Below are 13996 nucleotides of genomic sequence, written 5' to 3'. Positions count from 1 at the left end.
CCCAGCTATTATTGTGCCATGGACTAATACCTTTAGCAAGGAGTCCATGGACCCCAGATTGGAAACCCTTGATCTATAGTCTCTTCTTAAGCAGAAGGTAGATTAACTGCTCTGATGACCTGGGGAGAGGTTGGGGGGTGGAAAGTAGGTGAGGGTAGCAGAAGGTAGTGCTTTGTTTTTTATTTGGGCCATTTTCCTCAGATATTAATCATTTACTTGACATTGTTTAAGTTGTTGATACTCATGACCTAATCATTTCCAACCATCATTATTTTGAACATGCACTCTTTCACTTTGAAAGGAAGGGGAAAGGAAGGTGCCCATATCTGCTCAGTAAACATGAACCAATCAGATTCACTAGAAATTTGCTGAATAAAGGCAAACAGCAAGAGTCCAATAGTGAACAAGGGAGAGGGGATGTGAGGAGTACGAGAGTGCACATATTGCATATTAGAGGGTTCGGTTGCGATGCTAGGTGGCAGGATGGAGATAGGTCTCTAACAAAGGAGGTGTAAGGTGCTAGCCTGCAGGTTACCCTTGGGCATGGTGTAGAACCTGCCTAGCCACACGAAGCTATGGCAGCAAGTAGCGGAAGGTTTTATGAGCTGCTGGTGCATAACACAAGTCCTGGTCATGTGACCATTGACGACAGGTAATCTCTGAAGAGTATTGATAATGGCTGGGCTCACCTATCTTGGACAGACATTGCCCACTACCACTTCTGAAGTAAAATTTGCCAAGAACAATAATGGTCAAGGACCATGATTGCCCACGTCCTATGACACATAATGATGGCAATGATACCATACTTAGCTGTGGAGGATAATGGCTCACCAGCAGGGACACTGGGATATGAGTTCTTGCTCATATCGGGGAAAAGACTCAAAATAATAACTCAGAGAGATTTAGTGTTGATATACTTGCTTTGTACAAGGATACAAAACCTTGCTCATCTTTGAAAACAGAAGAGGGTAAACAATGTTAAACACTCAGAGTCATACAATATAGGGTAATGCCACACTATCTTTAATTTCTCAGACATTGACATTACTCTTTCTTTTGGCATTATGAGACTACTTTTCATATACTACAAAAGGTGAATATACCATTCTGTAATGATCAACATTGTGCTCAGAACAATCTATACTGTCCTCCATGAAACTGGATTCTGGGAACTAAACACTAATATGAGGCCCTCAAATCTGATGCTGAACAGATATAACAGTAAAAATATGAGAGGCTAGTCTCCTGGAGTCCAGATTTTAAAGTGCTTAAAAAAAAACAATCTATCCAGGTAATCTGCATTCACTAATGTGGTAGTGGTCAATAGATAGAGTCAAAACGATCTGAAGTCTGGAGAGGAGAAACAGCACACTGTTTTAATTTGTAATGTGTGCTTAGCCTATGGAAGTCATGCATGAAATTCTTCCTCAGCTGTTAATATCATGACTACAGCAACCAAACATAATTACACTATTATATATAGAATATCAGAGTAACAAGCATCAAATAGAATTAGTTAGTGAATCCCACATCCAGGCCTGCACCTTATAAAGAGGAGGTGGAAGCTAAATGTCAGTGTTCACATCTCTGCTAAGTGTTGTGCACTATGTTGATTAATAAGCTCAGTTTGGCAGGATTGGTATCAATTCGCATTACAGAGGGTTACACCATCAACTGACTACATACCTCTCACATGAGCACATAATCCTCTTGCTGCCATGGACACATTCCATTTAGGAGCAGAATTAGGCTACTTAGCCTCTCTAGAAACTTCCTCCACTGCTCAATGATAATGGCTGAATCTCTACATCAGCCCCATTTTCCCATGTTATCCTCATAACTTTTGTTTCTCTAAGTGCCCATAAACCCATTAATCTAACTTTTGACTATACAGAATGAATGAGTTTCTTCACTCTCTGGGCAAAGGTTCACCACCCTCTGAATGAAGACATTTTTCCTCATTATTATCCTAAATCCTCCAAGAGGACTACAACCTTGCCATAGGGCTTGAAGGCTTGCGTACTTCAATGACCCACAGAGCTATGTTGGCAGGAATCAGGGCCTTATGCTTTGACTCCTGGAAGAGGAGCTTAGGAGAGTCAATAGCACCTAATGGCAACTCCTTTGCTTGCAACTTCAGAAACAGCTGTATTTCTATCTTTAGTATCTCTATTTTTCTCTTTCAAGGTTCTTTTGAAGACCCTGACTTGGAGTTACACGCTGACTACGGTTCTTTGCAGGAATGGGACCTGCTCTTGGGGTTTCACGACTGGCCATTATTCAGTATGCCAAGGGTGCGGTCTAAGAGCTTAGCTCGCCTTCGGATGTCTGAGATTTCGTGGCTCTGGAGATGAGGGGATCAGTGTCTTGGCAGGAGATCGGTGTGTCGTGGGAGTCAGGAGATCCAAGGCTGTGTGCCCAGAGACCTGAGATCTTCGGGCACAGAGCTCAGCAAAAGCAACGTAATGGACTTTTAACATTGTAAACCAGTGAGTTGTTTGTTATGTGTCCCCTCTCGCTGTGAAATGGAGACACCACTTTCTGAGAGAGAGAGAGACAGAGACAGAGACAGAGACACTGTGGTATGTCAAATACCGGGTGAACAAGTAGTCTTTAGGGTACTTCAAGTCTGTGTCTTTGCTGCACACTTGAGTACCGGGTGGTGGGTGCAGATTTTTTTTTGCTGGTGGAGCGAGGGGGGAATCGTTGCTTGCTGCCACTTATTCGTGGGAGGGAGGGGAGCTGGGGGGGGGCTTTGGGGTTCTAACGTTTAACTGTCATTCATTCTTTGGGGGCACTCCTCTGTTTTCGTGGATGGTTGTGAAGAAAAAGCATTTCTAGATGTATATTGTATACATTTCTCTGACATTAAATGTTCCTTTGAAACCCTTGGTCACCCATGCCAAGCAGGTCAAAGAGTAGTCACCAGACCAGGAGTGGTCCACGGGTCCTCCAGGTTCAGGCATTCAGCTCAGGGCTAACAACTCTGATTGGTCAAAAATAGTTATTGAAACAGAAGTGAAGAATCCTCTATCTGTGTGCAACAGGGAGAGATGGAGGACCTTCAGTGGTGCCCTAAACATCAGCAGCGGAACAGGCAGTAACTAACTATCCTAAATGGACTACACTGTTTAGAAACTTTGTCCCCTGATCCTAGACTCCACAGTCAGAGGAAGCAAACTCTTAGTACCTGATTTGTCAAACCCTTTAGAATTCTGACTGCGTTTTAAGAATTCCTCTCAAGCTGAACTTGTGAGAATACAAATCCAGTCTGTTCAATCACCTTTCACATGGAAAGCATGCCATCCCTGGAACTAGTCTAATGAATCGTTGTGCACTCCCTCTGTGGCAAGTACATCCTGTCTTATACAAGACGACCAAAACTATACACAATACTCCATTATTCATTAAAGCCACGGCTGATCTGACTGTAATCACAACTCTGCATTCCGGTGTTCCCTGGCAACCTCCACCGCCAACCCCCTCACCCTGTTTATAAAGAATCCATCTAACTCTGCCTTTAAAATATTCAAGGTCTCTGGTTCCACTGCCTTTTGAGGAAGAGAGCTGCAAAGACTATTGAATCTCCAAGAAAAAGGCATTTGTCTTAATTATTTAAAATGAGCTAACCCTTACTTTTGAACTGTGACCCCCTGGTTCTATATTCTTCAATCTTCTCCACATCCATCCCCTTCAAAACAACTCAGGATTTTATACGTTGACCAAGTTACCCTTCAACTCTTCTAAATTCTAAATACAAGCCCAACCTTCCCTCATAAGACACCCAGCCTTTTCCAGCTTTCAATCTTGTACCCGCTTCCAACATAATTACATCCTTCCATAAAAATGAGACAAATACTCACGATATAATTTCATCAGTGTCTTATAGAACTGGAGCATAACCTCACTACTCTAGTATCCAGTTCTCCTTGCAAACAAATTCTGTTAGCTTTCCTAGCTATTGCATTTTCGTTTCTGCAGAACTTGTACCAGAAAACATCCGGCTCCCTCTTCATTTCAATACTCTGTCATCTTGCACCATTTAGATCAGGGGTTCCCAACCTTTTTTTTAAATGCCATGGACCCCTACCATTAACCGAGGGGTCCATGGATCATGGGTCATTTTATGCTCCTTTGAACATTTTTGCCGCCTAAATGAGCTCAATTTACCATTTATCATGGTTAGCAATAAAATTTACACTGCTAATTATAAACATTTTTCCACACTGGCCGTTGAAAGATACATTAAGGAGGAATCCAATTTCCTCCTCAGAAGTTATTCACTAACAATGGAATCCAAATTAAATTATCAGTGCAAAAGATGCATCGTTATCAATATACATCCAATACAAATGAATAGCCCAACTATTTTAATTAAAATAGCAGTTTATGCCTTTCACTCTGGCTATTGACGTGATGAAGATGCACAGCTGTGTCGCAGTGCCTGTGGTCTTATTAAATAGAAGCCTGAATAAATGTTTCCCAAATAAAGACTGAGAGAATTATATTGAAATGATGCAAGTGAAAATTCTTACTTCCCACGAAAGGAGGAAGAACTAGGCTTAAAACATCTTGCAGCATACAAGTTTCTAGGTATCAAAGTCTGGACATCTAGAAGCTATCAGTTCCACAGCAGTACAAAATCAGTCACGTTTATACCAGTTGACCTTTCAGTCCGAGACCCTTCATTGGGACTGGGAAGAAGGGGGGAAAGCCACCAGAATAAAAAGGTGGAGGGAGGGGAAGAAGGACAAGCTACGAGGGTTGATTGATAAGTTCGTGGCCCAAGGCAAAAGGAGATGAGTTATACAGCTCTCATTACAGGTCAACCCTGAGTGATTATGCAGAAAGTTTGATGTTAAAAAACTCATCAGTTAATAACTCATCAGGGGTGATTGATAAGTTTGTGGCCTAAGATAGAAGGAGATGAGTTTTTAAACTTCAAACTTTCTGCATAATCACTCAAAGAGTTGACCTGTAGAGAGTGATCACCGTGGAAAGTGGAGAGAGATTGGGAAGTAAAGATATGTTTAGTGGTAGGATCCCTTTGGAGATGGCAGAAGTTGTGGAGAACAATGTGTTGGATGTGGAGGATCACTGGTTTGCAGGTAAGGACAAGAGGAACTGTTAAGGCTGAGGAAAGATGGGTGAGCAAGGATGTACAGGAAATTGAGACGATGCAGGTGAGGACAGCATCAATAGTGGAAGAATGGAAACCATATTCTTAACAGAAGACAATAGTGGAAGAAGTATTCCTACTTCTGTTTTATATAGATCCTAAATGTACTATTACCTCTGCAGCTAATTTGATAGGCTTCTCCTATCACCTTTTACGAGGGGTGATTTTTTAATAAGTTCGTGGCCTAAGTAGAAGGAGTCAATTTTAGAAAACCTAGCACATTTATTTTTCAACATAGTCCCCTCCTACATTTACACAGTTAGTCCAGCGGTCGTGGAGCATACGGATCTTGGACCTCCAGGAAGTGTCCACAGCATGGGTGATTGCAAAGTTTGTGGCCTCAGGTAGAAGGAGATGAGTTATATAGCTCTTCTTACATGCAGGTCAACTCTTTGAGATACTGTTCTGTTCTATATTCTCATAAACATGCATGGCAGAGTGTGGCACCATGTGGCATTATCAGAATGACTATGCAACGACAACAGATAAAACCACACTTTAAATGTAAAAGTCTAGAAGTCAATGCCGATGCAAGCATTGTAGTTACAGCTGGTGAACGGAGAGTGAAATACCAAAGGCAAATTAAATACCGCCAGTAGTTGTTGCAGGTTCAAGACTAAACCTATTGTGCGCATGGTAGTTTGAAAGATGGCCAATGTTGGGCGACATGTCAAAGCTTCCAAAGGCAAACTCAAGCAGCTGAAAGGCACCCGAGGTGAAATTCATGATGTTCCATTGCAGATCTTAAAGTCAAGGTCACCACCTTGTGTAATGAAACCAAAACTGGAAACAGGAATTGAAATAATTCTTAAAGAAAAAAATAATTCAACCTGTTAAGCATCATTAATGAGCAGGATTTATTGTGCTCACGGTAAAACATGACAGATGCATTAGGGTTTATGATGATTATATGCCAATTGTTAACTGAGACTCATTCCTGGAACAGTAAACCATTGCTAGAATATAAAATATTTGCAGATCTGTCTGGAGGGTATCAGTTCATGAGGTCAAATATGAATCACATTTGTCAAAAAAAAAGATTCTCTATTAAAAAATGTTGCTACATACTGTAGAATCAGCTTGAAAGACTGGAATGCAGTAATGTACACTCAGTGGCCACTATATAAGGTACATCTTTCTACTACTGAGTTGGAACCCTCTTTGTACCCCCAACCCACCCTTGAACAGCCCAAATTCTTCATGGCATGGATTCAACAAGGCGCCGCAAACACTGCTCAAGAGATTCAGGTTCACACAGTTGCTGCAGATTTGTTTGCTGCACCAGGCTGAAATGTTGACATGACACAGGATGACCACAGATTCATGTCCTCTACCATCTGCATGTCACAGCAGAAACTGAGATTCGTCAGACCAGGCAATTATTTGCCATCTTCAGCTGGCCAGTTTTGGTGAGACTGTGCAAACTGTAGCCAAAGCTTCCTGTTTTTAGCTGACAGGAGTGAAACCTGTCATTTTATTTAATACACAACCTTTAACATCTGTACATCTCCTACATACTGTACATTTACCTTTCCAAAGTGCTCCCTCGCTGGGAGCCAATAGTAAGGGATTCTGACGTGTGTGCACTGTGTAAACAACACAATCGTTTAACATGGTATGTGCATCAATAACAGAGAAAGGACAACTCAATCAAATTACAAGTTCTTGGTGGCTCGTTCATCAGTATTGGATTACAGGAGTTTTACTGCGTACTGTTCAACTACTGGGTAAAAATAGAAACCTGTTAAGACAAATTTCCTCATTAAGTACACTCTTGTTAAACGAGTATCAGGCCAATTACAACAACTAAAAACTTTTAATATTATTATAGTATTTTAATTTTTTAAAAAAACAGAAAATACTGAAAATCAGAAACACATGAGATTCTGCAGATGCTGGAAATCCGAAACAACACATACAAAATACTCAGCAGGTCAAGCAGCTTCTGTGGAAAAAGAAGCAGAGTTAACATTTCAACCCAATGTCCTTACATTAGAACCCACTTTAATACCCTATTAAAAATATGGCAAAAACAAAGTGGAAATACATGAAAGATAGTTAATGGAGTAAGTTGAAAAAGAAAAAAATTTAAGGATGCATGGACAGGTTAATTGAAGGAAATAACTTTGATAAATTGAGCTGAATATAGGCAAGCACAAGTACATCCATTTTCAGCCCAACAGAAAGTCTCAAAAATCTCTAATTAAAGAGAAACCAAACAGAGCTGACAAAGTGCCCCAGACCTGAGATGTTACACAGATGTCACACGACCTGCTGAGTGCCTGCAACATTTTCTGATGTTATTATGGAAAAACAAATGCTCAATTGTGCAAGGTGCATAGTGTAAACAAAGTTGTAGATGAATCTTCCATTTCTAACTGTAACAATCAGCAAAAATATCCAATTACAAAATTAAATTGTACAGCATGGAAACAAACCAGTTAGCTGAAGTCATCCTCATGGACCAGGGGGTACTCTTCCACATCCTGCTTCACAGCTTTCTATATCTAGGAAATTCAAGTGTTAATCTAGATACTTCCTAAATGCTCTCAAAAAGCTAGCTTCAACCACTCCCTCTCAGACAGTACATTCCAGATCCTTACAACTCTCTGGGTGAAAGTGATCCCCCTCATATACCTTACAAATTTCTTCCCCTTCCCAGAAGTACATGCTCTCTAGTGTCATATACTACTGACAGAAAGTTTTCCTAAAGTTTACAATATCTATACCTCTCAAATTTTTTTATACCTCAATCTTTTCCTCTCTTAACCTCCACTCCAAGAAGAATAGACCCAGCTTTTCTAGCCTCTCCTTATTAACGAACTGCTCCATTGTAGGAACATCCTGGTGGATCTCCTCTGCACCCCTTACTGCTTTAAATCTCTTCTATAGCACAGCAACCAGAATTGCAAGCAGTACTCCAAATGAGGTCTGATCAAGGTTTTACAGAGTTGGAGCATAACCTCCCAATTTTTACATTCAATGCCATATAAAAAAAAATGAAAATCAGCTCATATATCTTCCGAACAATGTTATCTACCTCTATTGCAACATTCAAGGATCTATGAACTTGTATTTAAAAAGGTCCTCTTTCCTCAAAACTCCAAGATTTTGCCATTTATGGTGTATGAACTAACCTCATTATACATACCCTTCTGACTATCTGGGAAACTGCACCTGCCATTTTTCAGTCCATTTCAGAAACACAAATCTCTTTAGCCTAAGACTGGCTTCCACGTTATCAACAGCATATAAAGCTTTAGCTGAAGCCATCTAGAATACAGCTTTCAGTTTTGCTAAACTGCTTGAGAAGGACATTTTGCCCTTAAAAGAGAAATGATGTTAATTCATCATAATAAATGGTTGTCAAAGCCAAACCCCACAAAATTGGCACTTGAAGGCTGTGTGTGATGCAATCGAGAATTTTAAAATACTGAAACAAATGACATGCCAGAGGAATTCAATAGGTCAGGCGAAGGAAAGTAGACAGTCAACTCAGCTTCTCATTTCCTCGAGAAACTGCCTGGCCTACCCAGCTCCATCAGCAGCTTGTTTTCACTCCAAATTACAGCATCTTGCGTCTCCATTTAAAATATTGAAGTTTCATAAAGCTAACTCAGTAAATGGCTTCAACTTCAATATCAGAAAGGACAAAAAGGGACATAACCCTTAAAAGTGCATTCAGGAGGGAAATTAGGATGGACTTATTATATACACAAAGGATCTTACAAAATTGAAACTCCTCCCAAAATAATTGGAACCATTACAGAACAGAAAAATATATTTTTGCTTAGTTTTACCATCATAGCTCAGGTAGTAAAATGCAGAAATGAAGTAGTAGAGTAATCTATAACTTATTGGGTTGAATTTTCTTTTCCCTTTTCTATTGTTACTCCATAACTGTTTACTTTATGGGTCTGCAAGATCCAAGTTTCATTTTTAAGAGGAAAATTACATGAAACCAGAAAAACAAGAGAGGTCTATGAATTTATAGCCTAACCAATTTTCGACTTCATCCCCAGCTTTGCATGAATATTGATTCTTCCAAGCAATTCAAAAGCTGATAAAATGCCCTCCACTTGCTTGGGATGGAGCAAAATGGATATAGAAATATACAAGACATTCTACATTAATGACAAAGCAATTTGCTTTCCTGTTCTACCAATGTAGGCATCCGTCTTATTCACCAACAGTGTTACATGGCTGAGGAGCTTACCATGCACAAGATGCAGTGGAGTAGCTAGCAACAGAGAGCACTACTAACTTTGAACTATCAATTTTTTTATAAAAAAGGTGAAAATGATGGACCTGATCATGCTTCCATTTAGCCAGCCGTTCCACTGAAATTCACTGAGTATCAGCCACTTCAGGAATATGAAAGTCAGGACTGCTCAAGGCACGAGCTCCCACTCCACCCCTGGACTCACCACCAAGTTTGGTAACGGAGCAACATAAATTCAAGAGGAACCAGACTCATAGTGCATCCATCCCCTCAGCTTTATGCCAGCACGGATGGAACAATAAGTTGTCAAAAGGCTCCAGATTTTTCCTGGAGCAGGACCTCAGAATAGGTCAAACATACAACCTGTACCACTTCATAGAAACTTTCCATGGACCTTCTGCTAATCTAATAACAAGTGATCAAGAGATCCTTCAGAAATTAATGGTGCAATTATCTTCATACATCCTGAAGAATCAGTGATTTTATTTTGCTAACTTGTCAATATGAATACAGAGATTTGAAACCACATCATTAATATGATAAATAAATGTTCAAGTTAAGCAATTATGTACTGCTGCTCTAAACTTATTGTTACAGCAGACCTGAATTCAATTCTGGTTTTGAGTTACACATTAAGTTGTAGAATTCTTCAAATTATTACAATTTTTTATTATTGTGTTCTTTGTGCTTATTGTGTTTTATATGCTGCATTGGTTCAAGAGTAACAACCATTTCACTTCCCTTTCCATTCATGTACCGAAGAATAACAATAAACACAATGTTGAATCCTGAAATACAATTACCTGGAAACAATGAATGAACATTTTTAATACAAGCATGAAACTAAAGTGATTCATCACCTAAATATTGGTACATTTCGAATCGTGGAGAAGCAATGTACAAATTGTATGCCACTGACCGACACTGTTGGTTCACATCCAAGACGTTCAGATGAAAAGCTGTAAGGACCAAGCTAAGACCAGGTATTACTATAACAGACAGCGAAGGTGAAATTAGAGAGATGGATTTATACCGCTCTTCACAGTGATTTTGCTTTACCTTCCAAATCCTCCTTTTCAAAATGTGTTTTCTGAATACTGTATGTTCCCCCTCTGTCCACCACGGCTTCTTCATCGTTTCTCTGTCAAAATATAACAAATGGTTCCTTATTTACAAAATTATCAAAAGAGAACTATAATTTACCTAATATACATATTCAGAGATGACAATTAAAGAATATTTAACAGCTGTAATTATCAACTCAAATTCTTCACGGCAGCGGATTTCCTCTGTTTCGTGAATAACTGCGGAGAGTAGGAATTTCTGGTTGTGTACTGTGTACATTCTGATATTAAATGGAACCACTGAAACATTTATAGGATTCAATAACATTTGTATAATGCTCAGCCAGCACTATTTTCATTCATATTTCAATCTCTATTCATTGATCCAATCTCTTTCCATGCAATAACCCCACCCACGTGTAATGTAATTTCTTAATGGCCCAACTTCCTACTGACTATAGTTCCTCTTGGTTCATTTCCCACCTTCAACGATAGTTCAACACCTCCATTCAAATGCAGTCCTCTAATGATTTAACATTCATCCATTGTATGACCTCCCAATATGGAATGACTCAAAACTGTCATGAACTTTTTTGTTTTTGTGGTGACAGTACAGTGTAATACATAAAATATTACTATAAGTTACAGTAATACAAAAATAAATAATAGTGCAAAAAGAGTAGAAAAGTTCTAGGTAGAGTTCATGGATTTGTGGCCCATTCAGAAATCTGACGGCAGAGAGGAAGAAGTTGTTCCAAAAGCAATTCAGGCTTCTGTACCTCCTCCCTAATAGCAGAAATGAGAAGAGGGCATGCCCTGGGTGGTGAGGAGCCTTACTGCTGCCTTCTTGAGGCATTGCCTTTTGAAGATGTCCTCTATGCTGGGGAGGCTAGTGCCCACGATAGATCTGGCTCTATTTACAACTCTCTGCAGCATTTTCTGATCCTGTACATTGACGCCTCCATACCAGATGGTGACGCTCTCCACTATGCATCTGTACAAATTTGCTAGATTCTTTGATAACATACCAATCTCCTCAAAATCCTAACGAAATATAGCCGCTCTCATGTCAGCTTCATAATTGAATCAATATGCTGGGCTGAGGAGAGATCTTCAAAGGTGTTGATGCCCAGAAACTTGAAACTGCTCACTCTTTCCACTGCTGACCTTTCGAAGGACTGGAGCATGTTCCCCAACTTCTCCTTCCTGGAGTTCACAATCAATTCTTTGGTCTTACTGACACCACTCAATCAGATGATCTATCACTGTCAAATTCAAGGAGAGGTCAACCAGACTCAACCCTCTTGCTTGAAGATGCTTCAGGAATAATCAGGAGCACAGGTGATGTACTTTATACTTTATTGTCACCAAACAATTGATACTAGAACGTACAATCATCACAGCGATATTTGATTCTGCACTTCCCGCTCCCTGGAGTACAAATATTAAATATTAAAAATAGTAAAAATTAGTAAATATTAAGAATTTAAATTATAAATCACAAATAGAAAATAGAAAAATGGGAAGTAAGGTAGTGCAAAAAAAACCGAGAGGCAGGTCCAGATATTTGGAGGGTACGGCCCAGTTCCGGGTCAGGATCCATTCAGCAGTCTTATCACAGATGGAAAGAAGCTGTTCCCAAATCTGGCCGTACGAGTCTTCAAGCTCCTGAGCCTTCTCCCGGAGGGAAGAGGGACAAAAAGTGTGTTGGCTGGGTGGGTCGTGCCCTGATTATCCTGGCAGCACTGCTCCGACAGCGTGCAGCGTAATGTGAGTCCACAGACGGGAGATTGGTTTGTGTGATGTGCTGCGCTGTGTTCACCATCTTTTGCAGCTTCTTTCGGTCTTGGACAGGACAACTTCCATACCAGGTTGTGATGCACCCTAGAAGAATGCTTTCTGCGGTGCATCTATAAAAATTAGTGAAGGTTTTAGGGGACAGGCCAAATTTCTTTAGTTTTCTCAGGAAGTAAAGGCGCTGGTGGGCCTTCTCGGCAGTGAACTCTGCTTGGTTGGACTAAGTCAGGTCATTTGTGATATTGACCCCGAGGAACTTAAAGCTGTTGACCTGTTCCACTTGCGCACCACCGATGTAAATTGGGTCGTGCGGTCCGCTACTTCTTCTGAAGTCAACAACCAATTCCTTCCTCTTGCTGACGTTGAGGGATAGGTTATTGTCTTCGCACCATGCCACAAGTTCTTAATTTACTCTCTGTACTCAAACTCATCATTACCCGAGATACGGCCTACAATTGTTGTGTCATCAGCAAACGTATATTGAGTTTGATGGAAACTTGACTACACAATCATAGGTGTACAGTGAGTACAGCAGGGGGCTGAGTATACAGCCTTGTGGGGCACCAGTGCTCAGAGTGATCGTAGAGGAGAGCTTGTCCCCTATTTTTACAGCCTGGGTCCTGTCTGTGAGGAAGTTGAAGATCCAGCTGCTGAACTGAGTGCTAAGGCCCAGGTTCCGGAGCTTAGGAATCAGTTTATTTGGTATGACGGTATTAAAGGCAGAGCTGTAGTCAATGAAAAGGAGCCTTCCGTATGCATCTTTATTCTCCAGGTGTTCTAAGGAGGAACGTAGGGCCAGAGAGATGGCATCTGCCATTGACCTATTTCTCCGGCATGCGAATTGCAAAGTGTCAAGGTTGACCGGTAGGCTGTGGCTGATGTGTGCCATAACCAATCTCCCAAAGAACTTCATAGCAATTGATGTCAGAGCCACAGGTCGATACTTGGAGCATGGGTCAGTAGGAACTATAACATTGTGGCCATTACAGAAACTTGGCTGTCATGAGGGCAAGAATAGCTGCTGGATGCTCTAGAGTTTAAAGGGTTTCAAACAGGACAGGGAGGGAGCTAAGGGAAGTGAGGGAGTGGCATTGCTGATCAGGGATAGTATGACCACTGCAGAAAGGGAGCAGTCTTGGAAAGTTTATCTACTGAGTCCTTTAGTCCCAGACTTTTAAAGTTTCCCACACAGGATTATCAATGGTTCAATTTAATATCAGAGAACATAAACAATAGAAATCCTGAAATCCTTGCTCTTCAAAGACATCCATGAAATAGAGGAGGAAAAACCCCCGAAGAATTAACGACAGAGAATGTTAGAATTCCAACGCCCCCTCCCACACGCAAACAGCAGCAAAAGCATCAACCACCCACCATGCAAGCAGTAGCAAAGCCCCCAAGGGCCATTACCTAGAATCCATCAAAAACTATTGTTCCCCCCCACCCCCCATACGTCCACATCTCAGACAGGCTCTCTCTCTCACTAGTGATGGAAGAGAAAAAGAGAGAGAGATACAACAAGAGGGAGACTGGCAGCTCACTGTTTCGATGCTTCGATAGTTTTCTTTCCAATGATGTGCCAAGTACTATAACTAAGTACTGTTCTCACATTCTTTGGCAGGCAGGCTAAGATAATGGAGAGATTAGCATATTAAATTGGCACCCAAGATACTCTAGGCTAAAACATGTTATGAAAAATCGTGACATTAAAAATAATTCTGGTAATTATTT

At 40.6% G+C, this 13996-nt stretch overlaps 1 protein-coding gene across 4 annotated transcripts in view; it reads right to left on the bottom strand.

Moving 5' to 3' along the window:
* LOC140199629 (sodium-driven chloride bicarbonate exchanger-like) overlaps positions 1–13996 on the bottom strand; it is a 248613-nt gene that overhangs the window by 196642 nt on the left and 37975 nt on the right. For all 4 annotated transcript variants that reach the window (XM_072262026.1, XM_072262027.1, XM_072262024.1 and 1 more), the window contains exon 2: positions 10464–10545. In XM_072262026.1, coding sequence (XP_072118127.1) covers positions 10464–10545 — 82 coding nt within the window. The remainder of the gene's footprint in view (positions 1–10463; positions 10546–13996) is intronic.

The sequence above is a fragment of the Mobula birostris genome, chromosome 6 (genome assembly GCF_030028105.1).
Source record: "Mobula birostris isolate sMobBir1 chromosome 6, sMobBir1.hap1, whole genome shotgun sequence".
In the NCBI taxonomy this organism is placed as follows: Eukaryota; Metazoa; Chordata; class Chondrichthyes; order Myliobatiformes; family Myliobatidae; genus Mobula; species Mobula birostris.
Note: the sequence above shows the minus strand (reverse complement) of the source record. Positions and strands in the feature narration are given on the sequence as shown.